The sequence below is a fragment of the Anabrus simplex genome, chromosome 6 (assembly GCF_040414725.1).
Source record: "Anabrus simplex isolate iqAnaSimp1 chromosome 6, ASM4041472v1, whole genome shotgun sequence".
Taxonomy (NCBI): Eukaryota; Metazoa; Arthropoda; class Insecta; order Orthoptera; family Tettigoniidae; genus Anabrus; species Anabrus simplex.
This window is the reverse complement of record NC_090270.1, coordinates 76,010,602-76,029,180: the sequence shown is the minus strand read 5'-3', so window position 1 is coordinate 76,029,180 and position 18,579 is coordinate 76,010,602. Positions and strand designations below refer to the sequence as shown.

Genomic DNA, 18,579 nt, shown 5'->3' with positions numbered 1-18,579 from the left:
CGTGAGGGAGAAAACCATAGAAATTTTAATTTTCTGGGACAAGTGGTATAGTCCCAATATTAATCAGGCAACTCTGTGGCCCATAGAGGCTCCATATCTAGCCAATACGAATGCTATAAATGATCCATGGTTTAACACGTCCCCAAGAGCTTCAGAATTTTACATACCATGGAAACCTACTAAAATGTCAAAAAAATATTCTGAACGTACAATTTAGGATTCTTTCATTTTATAAATTAAATTCTGCATAAGAACCTACAAACAGCCATGCCTCACACAAATGAAATACTAATTCTGAGCATGCAAAGGGCTAGAAAATTTGTATGGTAATGTGTTAAAACATCAAGTTCTACAATATTATTGATTCTTAATAATAGCTTCTTTCAACTGCTTATTTTGTCACTATCAAAGAGTAGGAAGGGTCCAACTATTCACCTACCCTTTGATAGTGACCATAATGAAATTAATAACTTATGCTTATTTTGTATTATGTCTAACTCTTTCTTCCCAATTGACAGTCCACCATGTCTACTTTACAAACTGTAATTCTTTCAAACCCTCTGCTCAACAAAGGTAGATATTTTGATTAATAAATATATTCCATTCTCACTTGAGAAAACACTCAGAACTTCCCAAAAACTCAAGAATACTATGAATTTAACATCTGTGTAACTGCTGATGTGTTAGATGCATCCATAAATTTAAAAAATGTTCACATATTAAATAGTAAATGGAAAAGTAGCATACCTGGGATAAGGAGTAAGAATGAGAGGAGTATCCACAAATCCTAATGATTTAGCCACAGAAGTGTGGACATCTAAATTAAAACTTCCAGTAAGCCACACCTTGAGACACAAGGCTAGGCTTGGGACTGCTACAGCCAAGAGCTCACACATCATGGCATAGTGATCATATCTGCACAGAGAAAGCAATCAGATTTTTAAAAAATTATGTGGAAGTCAATATGAATGAAAACGGAATGAACCATAACGTATCATCCTTGTTAGTGAAGGACACAAAAAATGAATCTTACCTCGACCAGCCTGTAAGTGCTACACCACGAAAACGTGTAAATTTATTTCCTTCCCGGCCAAGAAGAGAGAGCCATTGTTCGTGGTTACTGATGTGATGTTGAATAACAGGTATCATCTGGCTACTGCCAGTTGCACCTTTAAATGCTGTTGCCACCCAAATATTGTTAAATACACTCGAATATTTATCCCAGAGATCTGGAAGAATAAATACACTAGATTTATGATCAGTTCAAGTGAGAGAATAAAAATACTTGCCTAGTTATCCTGAAATATAATTGCATAAATCTTTAATTTAACTAAAATTATACAAACCTGGAGACAATTGGAAGGAATGTGCTGACTGGTAATGCCAAACCATTGGCTCTACATAAAGCCCCAAATTATATTCTGTAAAGAGAGATCAATAATTATTTTGCTGAATGTACTTGCAAGGAATAATCTCTTGCATTTTTTCTCTAGTGTTAATGCTCTAGCATCACATGAAATTCTTTTTTTTCTGTTTTCTTTCATTACATATCGCTTAACGTCATACCGACACAGACAGGCCTTATGATGAAGATGCGATGGGAAATGGCTAGGAGTGGGGAGAAAGTGACCATGGTCTTAATTAAGGTACAGCCCCAGCATTTGCCTGGTGTGAAAATGGAAAACTACACAAACCCATCTTCAGGGCAATCACATTAACTCAACAGGTTTTTGATGAAGATTGGATAGGAAAGAGTAGGACTGGGAAAGAAGCGATCATGGCCTTGATTAAGGTGGCCTGGTGTGAAAACAGGAAATCACAGAAAACCATCTTCAGGGCTGCCGATGGTGGGGTTTGAACCCACCATCTTCTGAATGCAAGCTTTCAGAAACTTTGTCAGTCTTCCTGCAAATACTGCAGGGATTAAAATAGGGTATGAAGCAGTGCAGTGACTGCAGTGTCATTAATAGGACTGAATCATTCTGAAACAAAATATGCATGTCCAACTTGATATCAATCAATGTACAGTATTCCAACTATCACCACAGAGACCCATCAGCTGATAACTGCACGCTGAACAGTCTCCAACAGACAGAATGTCACCTGCCAGGGAACATAATTTCATTTTTATTTTATTCCACTATTCACAAACAACAATGAACCCACTATCATTGACCCAGTTTACAATGCAAGGAGCAAAATAATATACCAGGCCAAGATACAAAAATATAAAAGGAACACACTTGAGAAATATGGTAAATGTCAGAGTACGGAAGGAGGAAATAACAAGATTAACATTCAAATAAAGTTGGCAATACAAATAAAGAGAGATCTTTCTTAGTGAATATTTACAAAATTAATCAACATCAAAGTTACAAAATATTTCTAAAAGATATCACTTCAGACCAGGAAGATCATCTTTCTAAGCTAAAGCTGATGTCTGAAGAGTATCTTCTTAGTTCCATCCTACTGGAATCAGTAAACAAACCTATATATGGTGAGTTATTTAATTCTATGGGCAATCAATGGACATCACTAGGGCCCAGATTCATATGCATTAAAAACTCCAAAAATATGCACATATGCACTAAAAATGTTGAAAATACGCACTAAAATAAAACAAAATACATTTACCAAATGCATTATTTAATTTTAACTCAGTGTTAAATTGATAAACATGTTTCATTCCTTGCAAAATGATGCATGGCAGTAGTTTATCAATAGTTTTTCAATGTTTTCAGGGGTCAATAACTTTCTGTTGTTGGACATAATTATCTTATACGCTGAAAATGATCGTTCTACGTCGATGGACATAACTGGGAAATACTTGTATACTGGCACTCACCGCTCGGAACATTCTTCTGGCAAAGACTGCCTGATTCCACTTACATAGTTGCTTATGGATTGAACCTTCTTCAGTCCTGGGTTTGAGTCCAACACCGTACTGAGTTTCTTTTTAATTTTTTCTCCAGTTGTACCAGGGGTACCATTTAAAGAACTAATGGTGTTTTGAATTAACTGAAAGGATTCGTGTAGAGGTGCACCACAAGTTTCTAGTCCCCTAATCGCCTTCAAAAGTGACGAATACAGCACATGGATGAAACTGATACCTTTATATAAAGTTTCAGATTCAAATGCGCACTTTGCTTCATGAACACACGCAGAATGACTATCATCGATACTTTTAACCACATTATTCGCCAGGCTGAGTGGCTCAGACGATTGAGGCGCTAGCCTTCTGACCCCAACTTGGCAGGTTCGATCCTGGCTCAGTCTAGTGGTATTTGAAGGTGCTCAAATACGTCAGTCTCGTGTCAGTAGATTTACTGGCACATAAAAGAACTCCTGCGGGAACAAATTCCGGCACCTACGTATCTCTGGAAACCGTAAAAGTAGTTAGCGGGCCATAAAAACAATAACATTATTATTAGAAAATATTTTCCGGTTAATCCGAAAATTTCATAATCCGAACAGACTCCGGTCCCAATTAGTTTGGATTAACGAGACTCTAATGTACTTCTGATGATCCTACAGGAAGGACACGAGATACTCGTCAATGCCCAGACGGAGATACTCGTCAATGCCCAGACGGACCTCTTCAGAGCTAGTCTAGCTTTAGGGTACGTGCCGAAATCATGGTCTGAAGCTAAAGCAGTATTCATACCTAAGCCTGGAAGGGCAAACTATGCCCAAGCCAAAGCATATAGACCATTATGTTTAACCTCCTTCATGCTGAAAGCAATGGAGAAAATTCTGCGTAAGTATATCAGAAGAACGGTGCAACTGAAGTCAACGTTACATGAAAATCAGTTTGCATATAGACCTGGAAGGTCCACTGAATTAGCACTCCACCAGTTGGTTTGTAAACTAGAGGAAAGCCTAGAATATAAAGAAATTGCACTGGCAGCATTTCTAGATATAGAAGGAGCCTTCAGCAATACAACCTATGACTCTATGACCAAAGCACTGGAAAAGAGCAAAGTGAGTAAAACCGTCGTCAAATGGATTAAATCCTTGTTAGACGGAAGGAAGGTAAAAGCAACCCCGTTTGAAGAAACGCTGACTGTTAGGGTGACCCGAGGCTGTGCTCAGGGAGGGGTTCTTTCGCCTCTACTGTGGAACCTCGTGGTGAACAAAATCACAGCTATGCTCAACGAACAGGTTTTTTATACACAAGGATACGCAGATGACCTAGTGATTGTGGTACGAGGTAAGGTGATGAGTGTTATTCAGCACCTCATGCAAAGATCATTTAACTTTGTGGAGAACTGGTGTCGGGAAGAACAACTATCAGTCAACCCGAACAAGGTAACTTTGGTTCCTTTTACAAGAAGGAGAAAATTAGAGGGAAAGAGATCACTGAAGCTATTTGGACAAGATATATATATGGAAGAACAGGCATTGCACCTAGGTGAAGCGTTAGATAAAAATCTAACCTGGAATCCACATATAGAAAGGAACACAACCCGGGCCAAGAACTTGCTCTATGCACGTAAAAGAGCTGTCGGGAAGACATGGGGCATAAGGCCATCAATGGTAATTTGGATATACACAATGATCATTAGACTGTTGATGGCCTATGCTGCAATCATCTGATGGCAGAAAGTAAGTCAAGGAAAAGTCAGAAGTAGATTGGATAGGATACACAGATGGCATGCATAACCATAACTGGGGCTATGAGAACTATGCCGACAGAAGCCTTGAATATTTTACTAGACCTCCCATCACTATAAATTTCATAAAAAGACAGGCTACAATGAGTTCATATAGACTGGCACAATCAGAGTGCTGGAATGCACAAAGACTCAATCTAGGGCACTGTAAAATTAACAGAGTAATAACCGAGGAAGTTCTACACATGCCTCCTGATCATATGATACCTAAGTACAACTTTGAAAAACCGTCTGAAACCCAGATAATAAAAAAAGAAGACTGGGATATCAACAAATGGAATACTGAAAAAGGAGATATAGTGTGGTGGACTGATGGCTCAAAGACTGTGGATGGCACAGGGGGAGGGATCAACGGGGGAAGACCTGAGAGATCAATCTAGGTTAGCCTGGGCAAACACACTTCAGTCTTTCACGTGGAAGTGATAGCTATCACAACATGTCTTGAAGAAAATCTGAAAATGAACTATAGGGATAAGGACATTTTCATTTTTACGGACAGTCAAGAGGCCATTAAGGCACTAGAAGCAGTCCGGATAATATCAAGAATTGTCTGGTATTGCCATTCACTTCCCCTGAAGCTCTCAAAGTACAACATTGTCAAAATAATATGGGTACCTGGGTATGCAGGTATAGAAGGAAATGAAAAGGCAGATAAACTGGCCAGGAAAGGGGCAGAAACATATTTTGTAGGCCCAGAATCTGTATGCGGGATTTCCTGTTGATAAGCCCGACACTACATAGGAAAATGGGTACAAAAGAAACACATGAAGAACTGTAAAAATACTCCAGGATCCAGGCTTGCAAAGGAACTGATCAAAGGACCAAACAAGAAGCATAATAAAGAATTGTTGAAACTCAACAGAGAAAATATAAGATGGGTAGTAGGACTGTTTTGACAGGACACTGCCATCTGAAAAAACACCTATATAGAATTGGAGTAATAAGACACAATATATGTAGGAAATGCAATGAAGCAGAGGAATCAGCTGGACACGTACTTTTCGAATGTGAGGCGCTGGGTAGAATCAGACTCTCCACTCTAGGACTACCAGGTGAAGAGAGGCAAAAAATCAAAGACGACCCAATAAGAACAACTTGCAGCTTTGTGAAGGAAGCAGGTATATCTAGGTGGGAATGCAGGAAAAACATGGCAGCAAAAGATCTTAGAAGCCCCATGAAGAATAAGAAGAAGAAGGGAAAAAAAGAGCATTCCTTTGTCTTTTTTGAGTTTTGAAAATGTTTTAATAATAAATATTGGACTCCTAGAAAAATTACCATTTCCAAATGCTTTTAGCCATGAAAGACCTACATTCCACTAGCTTCTAGGGCTCCCGCCAAAAAATGTCTCATGTTTTTAAATTTTCATTGTGTTAATCTTATGCACTTTTAAGGTTACATTTGTTTTCACAATACAAGATTAAATAATAAATTTTCTGTACGACCAGAAGCCTCTGTGACTCAGGCGGCAGCGCGCTGGGCTCTCACCGCTGGGTTTCGTGGTTCAAATCCTGGTTACTCCATGTTAGATTTGTGCTGGACAAAGTGGAGGCGCGACAGGTTTTTCTCCAGGTACACCGGTTTTCCCTGTCATATATAATTCCAGCAACACTCTACAATATCATTTCATCTGTCATTCATTAATAATTGCCCCAGACGAGTGCGACAGGATTTGGTAGCCAGCACAATTCCTATCCTCGCCAATGGATGGGGGTTCATTCATTCCATTCCTGACCCAGGCGAATGACTGGAAACAGGCTATGGATTTTCTTCTTTCTATAAGACCAAATAAATGAGAGTTCTAGTTAATCCAAAAAGCTGCCTTCCCACTGGCACATCCTCTTTCTTGCTGATGCTGTTAACTGCACAAGTTCTGGAAACATCCAATCTTGTGAAACAGGAAATAATGCCTCTAGAACTGTGCATGTCCTACAGCATGTTCCAAAAGTTCAGACCAACAGTTACAATTTTCACATTTTCTATAAAACCAAGTAAATGAGTTCCAGTTAATCCAAAAAGCTGCCTTTCCAATGGCACACATTTCTTCCTAAGATGTTGTGGAATCCAAGTACCTTCTCAACGACTTCTAAATATACATCCTTAACTTTCTCCCATGTTGATTCAACATCCATCCCAAGTTCTGGTTCAGTAGCAAGATCTAAGTGATTTCTCAATTCTATCTGGAATTCTTTTTTTTTTGCAATTTATGTTGTAATTTACCGACATCAAATTTCTTGTTTTGCCTTTCAAATTCCCTTCAAATCACTGCAATTCTCATTTTAAAGTCTGCAACTAACAGTGTGTACCAACTTTCTACTTATGATAGTGTGGTTCATCTGTGTTTCTGTAACATGACCTGACAATACCCATGTAATCTTATGGTACTGTTTATGTGGAAATACTGTAGAGTGCCACCCACTACCAGATCATGGTTGGCACAAAAATCAATGAAGAGGTCCCAACTTTCATTTGAGTCACCACCTCCATGCACTTCCATAATTTGTTCCAGGCTCTCATTGTTTGAACCAACCTAAGCATTCAAATCCCCCATCACAATAATAATATCCCTCTTTCCCACTCTCTTTATAGTCCCATTTAACTGGCAGTAAAATTCTTCCCTTTTTCTACCTCTATCTGTGGAAGCATAAAACTGAAAAACAACATTGTGAATGTGGGTCCTAATTTTTGGGCTAGATTTCCTTTAAATAACATGATATGATCATGTACTTCAATGGCCTATTGGACCATAAATATTTACATTACACACCAAAGAATAGTGTTTCATCGAACTTGACTACAATAATGAATTAGGGTGGCCAATTTTTTAAAATCCTTCCAAGAAAAAAGCTATTATAACTAGAGTCAAAATGAATATAAAGACTATGTAAAGAGTGGTACCAAAATTCCATTCAAAAGCTGAGTTAATAAACTACGTGTCATAAACGAGAATACCGAGCTCGATAGCTGCAGTCGCTTAAGTGCGGCCAGTATCCAGCATTCGGGAGATAGTAGGTTCGAACCCCACTATCGGCAGCCCTGAAGATGGTTTTCCGTGGTTTCCCATTTTCACACCAGGCAAATGCTGGGGCTGTACCTTAATTAAGGCCACGGACGCTTCCTTCCCACTCCTAGCCCTTTCCTGTCCCATCGTCACCATAAGACCTATCTGTGTCGGTGCGACGTAAAGCAACTAGCAAAAAAAAAAAAAAAAAAAAAAAAAAAAAAAAAAAAAAAAAAAAAAACCCGAGAATATACATAGCAATGGAAATACAATTTGTAATAATAATAATAATAATAATAATGTTATTTGCTTTACGTCCCACTAACTACTTTTACGGTCTTCGGAGACGCCGCGGTGCCGGAATTTAGTCCCGCAGGAGTTCTTTTACGTGCCAGTAAATCTACCGACACGAGGCTGTCGTATTTGAGGACCTTCAAATATCACTCGACTGGGCCAGGATCGAACCTGCCAAGTTGGGCTTAGAAGGCCAGCGCCTTAACCGTCTGAGCCACTCAGCCCAGCGAAATATCATTTGTATGAAAGAGTATATCCTCACTTCATCCTCTGGAATATCATCAAAACCTAAATATGAAAATAAGGCTTAGTTCTTCCAATATTCCATTACTGTGTTGCTGTAATCATTTGTGTAACTAATGAACGTCTTAGGAAAATACAACGAACCATGACCTCTAGCATACATATTTTCTTTACACTATGAAAGACATATGTCCAATTACAATTAACTTTCCCTTCTGAAATTTGAACAACAGGGGAATCTTCACATACTGTCGATGACCAAGTGTTCAGATCCCTACCTGAGACCTCTCCCCTTACCTGTCCCCAAAATCTAACTAACTTTCCTCTTTTCACCAACATGATACACACTCAGCTGTACCCTTGCAATTCCCTTTAACAGGTCAGCTGCCAATTATTGCGCTATCATTGCAATGGGAACCAGAGTATGGAACTCAACTGTGAATGATGAATTCTTCATTCTCTGTTTTAATAATAATGTGATTGCTTTTACCTCCCACTAACTACTTATACAGTTTTCAGAAACACCCTGGTGCCGGAAGTTTGTCCCGGAGGAGTTCCTTTTCATGCTGGTAAATCTACTGACATGAGGCCGACACCTTCAAATACCAACAGACTGAGCCAGGATCAAACTCACCAAGTTAGGCTCAGAGGGCAAGCGCTTCTATTGTTTGAGCCACCTAGCCCAGCATTCTCCCTATTCATGCATAGAGTATCTCTAAGATGTATAAACAAATAATGTTTAATGTAAAGAGTGTGCAACTCTCTGTGTATGTGAGCACATGTGTGTTAATTAGAAATTTTTTTCCTTTCTCCAATCTCAAACACATGATTCTAGAATGTCATACTTTCTTTCCCTGCACGATTCCCTAACTCTTTAATAATTCATAGTTTTACTGCAGCACTGAAGGAACACTGCACACCTGTAGTTGTGGAGTGGCGTGTTTGCACGGAATCAAGAGCAGAAATTTTTCGAAGTATTATGCCAGTAAAATATTGTAACATTGGTTGGAACATGACTCAAATTAAAGTCTTGAGAACATAAGTTTCCTGGAAGTACTACACCAGTTAAATAAAATTGTTTGGAACATGACCCAAATCAAAGTCTTCACATATGACACACATACTTTAGGAAGTATTAAAAAAAAAAAGTATGTGTGGTATGCAAGCAAATATGGTATAATAGTTTGTCTGGCTCATTAACTGAATGGTAAGAGCCTGGGTCAGAGGTATTAGCTATGTTTGTTTAATTCTTCAGGCTAAGAGATTAAATGTTTGTGTTTGTTTCAATACACACACCTCTTCATATTCATACATCACACTATTAACCACCACAGAAACATGCAACAGTGAACACATCCCTTTGTATAGGGTTAGTGACAGGAAGGGCATCTGGCCATAAAATAGGGTCAAATCTACACTGTGAGAAACAGTTCATACAAGCAACCTAACCAAGGTGTGGGAAAAGTGGAAGAAGGAAAAAAAGAAGAAGATATATATATATAACCTGCCAGTTTAAAATAATTCTTAAGTTGTATGTGTACTCAAATTATTTTTTTTAATCTTCTAAGTTTTTATACTTATTATTGTACCATGATTAAGTGCAAGAGTGGATCAAGTGTCCCACATACTATGTAAAAAAACAAAAAACAAACAAGAGTTCCAACTGGGTATCTTTACTATGTTTGTTAATGAATGCCCATATGAACTGTTGGTGTCCATGGTATCATGTGGCCTTACAATCATAGCATATTCAATCAATCAATCAATCAATCAATCAATCAATCAATCAATCAATCAATCAATCAATCAATCAATCAATCAATCAATCAATCAATCAATCAATAAATAAATAAATAAATAAATAAATAATAATGTACCTTGCAGAACAGCTGAATCAATATTACGAAGCATATCATCCCACATTATAATCCGTAATGAGGGATAGTTGTCACGAATGAACTGCACAACAGCTATAATGTGATCCAGATACAGCTGAGCACGACCATGTTTGCTATTCTCCATCCTCCGTACACATGTTGGGCACAATCCCATGTGCCAGACCTTAAATCACAATGATTAAATGCTTACAAATGGTGAAAATTGCTCCTTTGCAAACAGAAAAAACATGCCTTGTGGCCATCAACTGCACTTGAATGAGGCTTTTTCATGATGAGAATAAGAGGCCAATGATACCGGATAATTAAGATGTAAATATATTGCGCATCAAAAAAAAAAAAAAACAAAAAAAAAACAAAAAAAAAAAAAAAACAAAAAAAAAAAAACTGGTTGTATTAGACAAAGGAAAAACTACTGAGCTATATGATAGTCAAGAACAAGTAGGTAATAAATCTAATAAATTGTGGCAAGTTATCCTGTTTATCTTTTATAAACGTTGTGATGTGTGCTACAAGAGTATATACATTTGACCCAGTTCAAGTAAATTTTTGGATCATTTAAAATTGTATTAAATTTTATCATCTAAGTTTGTGGGACACCCTGTACTGCACGTGCCGATTTTTCTGGGACTTGCACAAGATATAAGCTTTGAGAGGTTCCCTAACAAGCGTCCAATTTAAACATTTAAATTTGATTGGTTTAAATAAATCGAAAGGTAACTACTGTGCAGTCATTGGTCATTCATTTTGCTGTGCCGCTTCCGGTTGCACCATCTAGCGTGGCCTACCTTCGGGAAGCGCATCATGGGGTGTCTGAATTCTGTCTTTGGCATCATGTAGAGCGGACGTGTTGTCCAGGAGCTCTGTGCTCCATTGGAGTTTATGCCTTGTCTTGGGGTAAGGAAATCTTAAATTTCCTAATGTAACTTAATTTAATTTCAAGTTTTTATTTGTCACAGGAGATAACCCATCAATTTTTCCATAAGAAATTAATTGTAATATACGATGGTATAAAGAGGTCTTACATCCGTCTTCACGTTGACATGAGGCAAGCTTTTTACTAACAGTTTTGTAACTTAAATTTATTTTTCATTAAGCTTGACCTCAGTAATTCTGATTCATTTTAACATGTTTTCCTATGCCCTGTATTTTATTTCTTTGGTGAAGGTGGTCGCTTCACATTAAAAGTACTGTACTTTCCATGATGATAAGTAGCCTACTGGCAATATTGTAAGACTGCAACTTAATTACATCAGGGTTTGTTTTTCTATTTTGTGTTTATGTTAGCGGTAGTGTTCCATATTTCCTTTTTGACGTTTTTATAATATGTATGTATTTACTATAAGTAGGTATTAACTAAATTATTTTTTGGTCAAAGATTCAGCCACAAAAGTTCTTCGATCCACAACCTCGTAGGGTTCCTTCCACTGTCCACATTCGCCGTTAGTTTCTGTGTATTTACCTTGTTTAATTTTGATTTTATGGTATGGTTTTAACGATTCTAAATTGCATTTAATTTCCAAGTGTTTTTCTTTAATAACTGTTTCATTAATATTGACCCCAAGAGCTGCTACAAATGTATATTCAGCAATCAGAACAATGCAAAGAAGTGAATGTTAACATAAAACAAAGGAAGCATTAAAAACATACTTCAGTATAAACTGCGCCCTTTGATGGTGTTGGTCGGGAATTATTCATGGAATCACTGGCAGAGATGGATCGCTCTGTAGATATTTCCCACAATAATAATAATAATAATAATAATAATAATAATAATAATAATAATAATAATAATAATAATAATAATAATAATAATAATAATCTTCTTCTTCTCTTCATGGAGCTTCTAAGTATTAATTCCTAATTAGCGTCAACCTCTAAGATCTTTTGCTACTATGTTTTTCTTTCATTCCCTTCTAGATATACCTGCTCCCTTCACAAAGCTGCAGGTTGTTCTTATTGGGTCTTCTTGGATTTCTTCTCTCTCTTCATCTGGTAGTCCTAGAGTGGAGAGTCTGATTCTACCCAGCGCCTCACATTCGAAAAGTATGTGTTCAACTGATTCCTCGGCATCATTGCATTTCCTACATATATTGCCTCATTACTCCAATTCTATGTAGGTGTTTTTTCAGATGGCAGTGTACTGTCAACAGTCCTTACCCAACTTATATTTTCTCTGCTGAGTTTCAACACTTCTTTAAGTATGCTTCTTGTCTGGTCCTTTTATCAGTTCCTTAGCAAGCCTGCACCAAGGAGTATTTTTTCAATTCTCCATTTGTTTCTTTTGTACCCATTTTCCTATGTAGTGTCGGGCTTGTCCATAGGAAATCCCGCATACAGGTTCTGGGCCTACAAAATATGTTTCTGCCCCTTTCCTGGCCAGTTTATCTGCTTTTTCATTTCCTTCTATATTTGCATGCCCTGGTACCTATATTATTTTGACAATGTTGTACTTTGAGAGCTTCAGAAGAAGTGAATGGCAATACCAGACAATTCTTGATATTATCCAGACTGCTTCTAGTGCCTTAATGGCCACTTGGCTGTCCGTAAAAATGAAAATGTTCTTATTCCTATAGTTCATTTTCAGATTTTCTTCAAGACATGCTGTGATAGCTATCACTTCCGCTTTAAAGACTGTAGTATGTTTGCCCAGGCTCATCTAGATTGAACTCCCAGGTCTTCCCCCATTGATCCCTCCTCCTGTGCCATCCACAGTCTTTGAGCCATCAGTTCACCACACTATATCTTCTTTTTCAATATATTCCATTTGTTGATATCCCAGTCTCAAACGGTTCTTCAAAGTTGTACTTTGGTATCATATGATCAGAAGGCATGTGTAGAACTTCCTCTGTTATTACTCTGTTAATTTCACAATGTCCTAGATTGGGTCTTTGTGCATTCCAATGCTCTGATTGTGCAATAATAATAATAATAATAATGATGATGATGATGATAATAATAATAAAATAATAATAATCGACACATGGGCTCCGGAGAGTGCCGGTGTACAGTAGGTTTTTGATCTGACATCGTATAGGTGACCTGCACAACTGTGAGGATGGGGCTCTACCTAAGATGAATTCTAATGCTGAAGACTTTACAAACACCCAGCTCCCGTGCCAAAGGAACTAATCAAAGTTAAAGTTCTCGACCTGTCGGAAATTGAACTTGGGACTCTTTGGACCAAAGGCCAGCATTCTAACCATTTAGTCATGGAGTAGGACAACAAGCGAGTGAATAGACATAAGAGATTCAATTGCTGTTAAGAGAACTTTAGTGCTGGACTACATTCAGCTTTTGGAAAGGTTTGAAAGACTCAGGTCATTTTTAATAATTTACAAAAAAAAAAAAAGTCAGTAGTTATCTTATAACAGCACCCACAGTGTGGAGGGTAGTAGGCCTGCCTGCCTTGAACGGAGGCTCAGGGTTTGATTCTCAGCCCGCCCACCAAATTTAATTCTGGACTGAGAACTGCCAGTGGCTCCAAGTAGCCTATGCAGTGGCCTCCACGGTATGCACTAGCCATGCGTCTTGGTGGGTGTGCTATATACCAACTGATGAGCCCAACTTAGCACACTGGGGTGAAACACAGGCAACCAGGAATGAGTTATCTGGAAAATTTATAATGTCCAATAACGGAACATTTATATCAGTTTCAGTTATTCTCCAGAATTATCACAAAATTGCAAGTACTCCCTTTTCACAATATCAGCTGCTGATGCAATCATTTGTTTATTTAACATAAAATCTCCAATGCTACCGTCACTCAAGAATCTCTCAAAATGGAACACTGCATAACTTCATCCCACAAACATGAAGCACCTTCACTATCACTGATTTCATTGGGCTCTCCCCTGTAATTTTTAGGTATAAACTTCTCAGAATACCTCTGCAGTCATGCTTGAAAACAACATCCTTTTCCTTGCTGGTCTTGTTAGCAACACTGGCACAAAATCCAATATCTACATTGAGAGATGTTTTCTGATTGGATGGAATGGCAACATCAATGGCAAGCAGTCTGGCAGAATTCGTTGCCCCATCTATAACATTTTTCTTAACGAATTTAATGCAATGCTATAAATAATTTTTTACAGAACTTTGTGAAAAAATGGCAAGAGTCATTTGACCAATATTTAGTTTAAAACTCCTAAGTTCAACTGACAAAGTTACAAGAAACTGAAGTTTTGCACTGAGGAAGCAGTCTTAAATAATGTTTTATCCTCAAAGTTTCCAATTTTTTGTAGACTTTCTTTAAATTCTGCAATATACTTCATCATATATGGAACCAGTTCAACAGCTCTTTTCATGACTTCAGTATTACCAATCTACCTTCACCATGTTATGGCACCTTTCCATCTTCATCTATCCAACCACCATTTCTCCTCCTTAACCCCTCAGCGACAGGAAAAATTTGAGTATCACTTTACCCAGCGGACAGAGGTGATTCAGATGGGAGCACTAAAATGAAGTTATACCTATAGGGGTCTATACCACGCATGAAGGTTGGCAGCATGTGAAGAAAAGGAGGTCTATACGACGTATGGAGGTCAGCATCAAGGAGTTCCATAGAGGGGAAAAAATTATTGAGGAAGACCAAGATTAGAGTACATGACGCAAATATTATATGGCATGACATGTGATTCCTACTATGAACTGAAATGGATAACAGAGAAACGTCAAGAATGGAGGGCTGCTGCCAACCAGCTCACGGCTGATGACTACAGAGAGATAGAAAAGATTTGATGATGTTCCTTGATTTAGAAAAGGATTATAATAGTGTTCACAGAGCAACGGTATGGAAAATAATGCAACAGAAAGGATTTGAAAAACAAATGATAGAATATGTGCAAACAATGTACAAAAATTGATTGTTTCAGCAGTGTGCGAACGTATGTGGGGAGGACAGAGAGAATAGTTTTGGAATGAAACTGGACTATAACAAGGAAGTGTGCTGTCACAACTGATATTCAGAATGGTTATGGATAAAAATATGAAAAAGACAAAGGTAAAATAAGGAGACAGGGAGCTGTTTGTAGATGATTTTGTGGTGGAGGGAGCAAACAGAGAGGAAGTTCAAAGACAAGTCGACATACTGAGTGAGATTATTGAAAATTGTGGAATGAAATTCAGCGTGGAAAAGAGTAAGACAATGGTGTTGACTAGAGGAGAAAGGGGAGGGAAAGGAATTATAAAAGTAAAGGGACAAAACCCTGAAACTGTGGAGAGCTTCAAGTACTGGGAAAGAAAACTGATGCAGGATGCAGGGCTGGATATGGAGATCGGTAAAATGATTCTACCTGAGTGTGGGAAACCTGGTTTGGAGGAAGGAAGTACCAGTGAAATGTAAAGAAGTGATCTAAAAGCTATATCATAAAATGGAGAGGGATAAACTTAGTTGGTCTGGACATGTAAAGAGAATGGAAGAGGTAAGGATGCCTACGTGGACAATGGAAGCCCAAATAGAAGGGGAAGAGGGAGATCCAGACTCAGGTGGTTGAAAACAATCAAGAATAGTATAATATTCCCAATTTTTTCCATTAACTGCCTCATAGTGAAGATGGGGTCTAGCATTGATCTTCCATTTCAAAAGCCATATTGTTCTTCTTTAGTGGCTTTTCTTTGGAGGGCTACCAAGACTATTAGTGAAGCACAAACCTCAAATGAGAACGATGGAAATCTTAAAGCACATTATATTGTATCTGGCACATGTTCAATTTACAAAACTTGAAAGCAATGAGAAAAAACGCCGCTCATATTTCTGAGTGCAAGGCACTGGAGACTGACATTCCAGCCTAGGCTCACCTCGACTCACCTCGTGCGGTTTGCTGCTGAATGTCTGATAACAGCAGGGACCAAGGGGATAGGTGTGTAAGACTGCACTCCATCATTTCATCACTGCTAACACAGAGAAGAGAGCTCAAAGACTCGAAGTTCTCCGGAAGACTCAAAACTGACACGATTGATCCATGTATTATGGTGTCACGTGTTTGTTGTTGCATATGCAAAACATCTTGCTAATTGCTTATAGAATTATTTGTGTATTTTAGTATTATTAGCCCATTGTTCTCAGAACAATTTTAGTTTATTTGAAGTTACAGTGCATAACGTGACTGGCAGCGTGGGGGTTAGTTTTGTAAAATGGCTAAACCGTGTATTTTAAAAAGAAAAACAGTTACTGTATAAACCATTTTCGCAGCTGAAGTATGCAGATAAATTGCTGATAGTTTAAAATGGTAAGCCTACCTCACATTTTCCTCAAAATCAACCTCCTCGTACTCTTAATTTCACCCTCATTACAACACCACCAAGCCTTTCCAGAGGCCATATATTATTATTATTATTTATAAAATTCAAATGTAAAATTTTAAACCATTATCCATGGTCGTACTCGTCGTTCACTGGTTTATTAGCTTCCTCGGTAGATCAGTGATGGTGTTCGACCCATGATCATGCGTTCAATTCCAAACAACCATGTGTTCCTCATCGTATATTTTTCCACAACTCATACTTCTGACTCAATTACAGTAGAGTCTTGATTATCCAACCTAAAAGGGACCTGGAGTACGTCGGATCACTGAAAATGTCGGATAATACAGAATAACTTTGAAAATGAACTGAAACAAACAGCAAGGCTATACTCTAGCACTAAAACAATGACATGTTTTATGGTACTCTATTTAATGCATTATCAATTCAATTTTACAGTACATGCAGTATTGAAAGAAAACATTCCAAGTGTCTTACGAAAAGATTGTCAATAATGTCTGCATGCCTGCTGATCCATGTTTTCTTGCTGCGAGATCCCGCCTTTGACGAAAAATCAACACCTCCATTGCGCTTGCTTCCGGCTGTTGCTCAACGTAGGTTAAGCCATTTCCAACGCACTTAATCTGTCACTGTGAGTCATCGTTTTCTCCTTTTGTTCTGCAATTCCTCATTCTTCTTCTTCATTATCCTCATTTTCATTAGCAATCACAAAATCAATAATGCCAGCGTCAGTTAATTCAAACAGCTGATCTTGTCCACACCACTTACATCTTCAGTTGTAACATCCTCACAGCCAGGAATGAAATTCAGTAAGAGCACAATATTTTCCATGTCTTCTTGCACCACCTCCTCTTGATGTTCAACCTCACTCAACATTATGTTCCAAGACTTTCTAATGTTGTTGTTTCAACTTCTTCCCAAGACTGCGCTATCCAGTATGCCACGTCTTTCATGTTGATTCGTTTTAACTTTTCTATCATATCGTTGCCATTGTCCATTTCCTCTATCAGGGATGAAAGGAGTTTCCGCCGATATTTCCTCTTCAATGCTTCCAGCACACCTTGGTCCATTGGCTGGCATATGACGTCACGTTAGGAGGGAGGAACATGACTTTTATGTCACCACTTCTAAGTTGCTCTTCATTTGGGTGTGATGGAGCACTGTCCAATAGAAGAAGAGCTATTCTAGGGAGAGTGTTCAAAGCTAGAAATATTTCTACATCTGGAACAAACTGTGTAAAAAACCAGACTTTAAAGATGTCAGCAGACATCCAGGCAGCCTTCTGATTCGTGTAATGGACTGAAAAAGCATGAACAGAAATGTTTTTAAATTCCCTAGGCTTCTTTGCTTTACCGATCATAAGCAATTTTGCTTTTAAGTTCCCAGTAACATTACTACAGGCAAGAACAGTAACTCTTTCCTCACTACGCTCGTAGCCAGGTGCAAATGTCTCAGCTTGGGCTGCGAGAGTTTTTGATGGCAGCATCTTGAAACTTAGCCCAGTCTCATCACAATTAAAAACTGATCACCGGTTAATCCTTCAGCAAGAATTATTTCCTGAAATTCCTTTTTAAATTTCACAACCTCATCGGATTTAGCTGACAGTTTTTCTCCACAGATATTAAGCTGCCTAATGTCGTACTGTTTTTTCCACCGATCAAGCCACCTAGCACTGGCAGTAAAATTAGGGTCCCCTTCATTAAACTCCTTCTGAAAATATACAGCATTTTCTTACAGAATGGACAGATATTGGCAGGCCCTTTCCCCGGTGTTGATTGAACCAAAGAAATAGTGCTTCACTCACTTTTTTGTACTCACATTTTTCATTGTTTTTCTAACTTTCAGTGCATTACTTGTTGCTCTGGTAGAGCACCACTTTTCATTTTCTTCCCTCTTTTTTTTCCAGTCTCCCACTGTAACACATCCAACATCATAATGTGGAGCCACTTTTTGAAGAGCTTCCCCTTTGTCCAGTCTCTTTATGCATTCAAATTCTCTTCCATAGAAACAACCTCTTTCTTCTATTTACTCGCCATACTCACAGAGGATTTGAAAACTATAACATCCGCACCCAAACCAATACTACAATGAATAATGACTGAAGATTCACTGCACCTGTCCTTGAGAAAAAACCCGGTCCTACCGCCAGCGGTCAGGCCAGTGCTTGTCCCACAGTCGCACCCTCCACAACGAGTGTCCCCGTCTCCAC

The 18,579-nt window shown here is 38.3% G+C and overlaps 1 protein-coding gene across 1 annotated transcript in view; it reads right to left on the bottom strand.

Moving 5' to 3' along the window:
• Positions 1-18,579, bottom strand: part of LOC136875502 (hexosaminidase D) — a 70,215-nt gene that overhangs the window by 7,149 nt on the left and 44,487 nt on the right. The window contains exons 5-8 of the mRNA XM_067149051.2: positions 10,086-10,269; positions 1,347-1,421; positions 1,034-1,229; positions 748-915 (exon numbers count right to left, since the gene is read on the bottom strand). Of these exons, the coding sequence (XP_067005152.1) occupies positions 748-915; positions 1,034-1,229; positions 1,347-1,421; positions 10,086-10,269 (623 nt within the window). The remainder of the gene's footprint in view (positions 1-747; positions 916-1,033; positions 1,230-1,346; positions 1,422-10,085; positions 10,270-18,579) is intronic.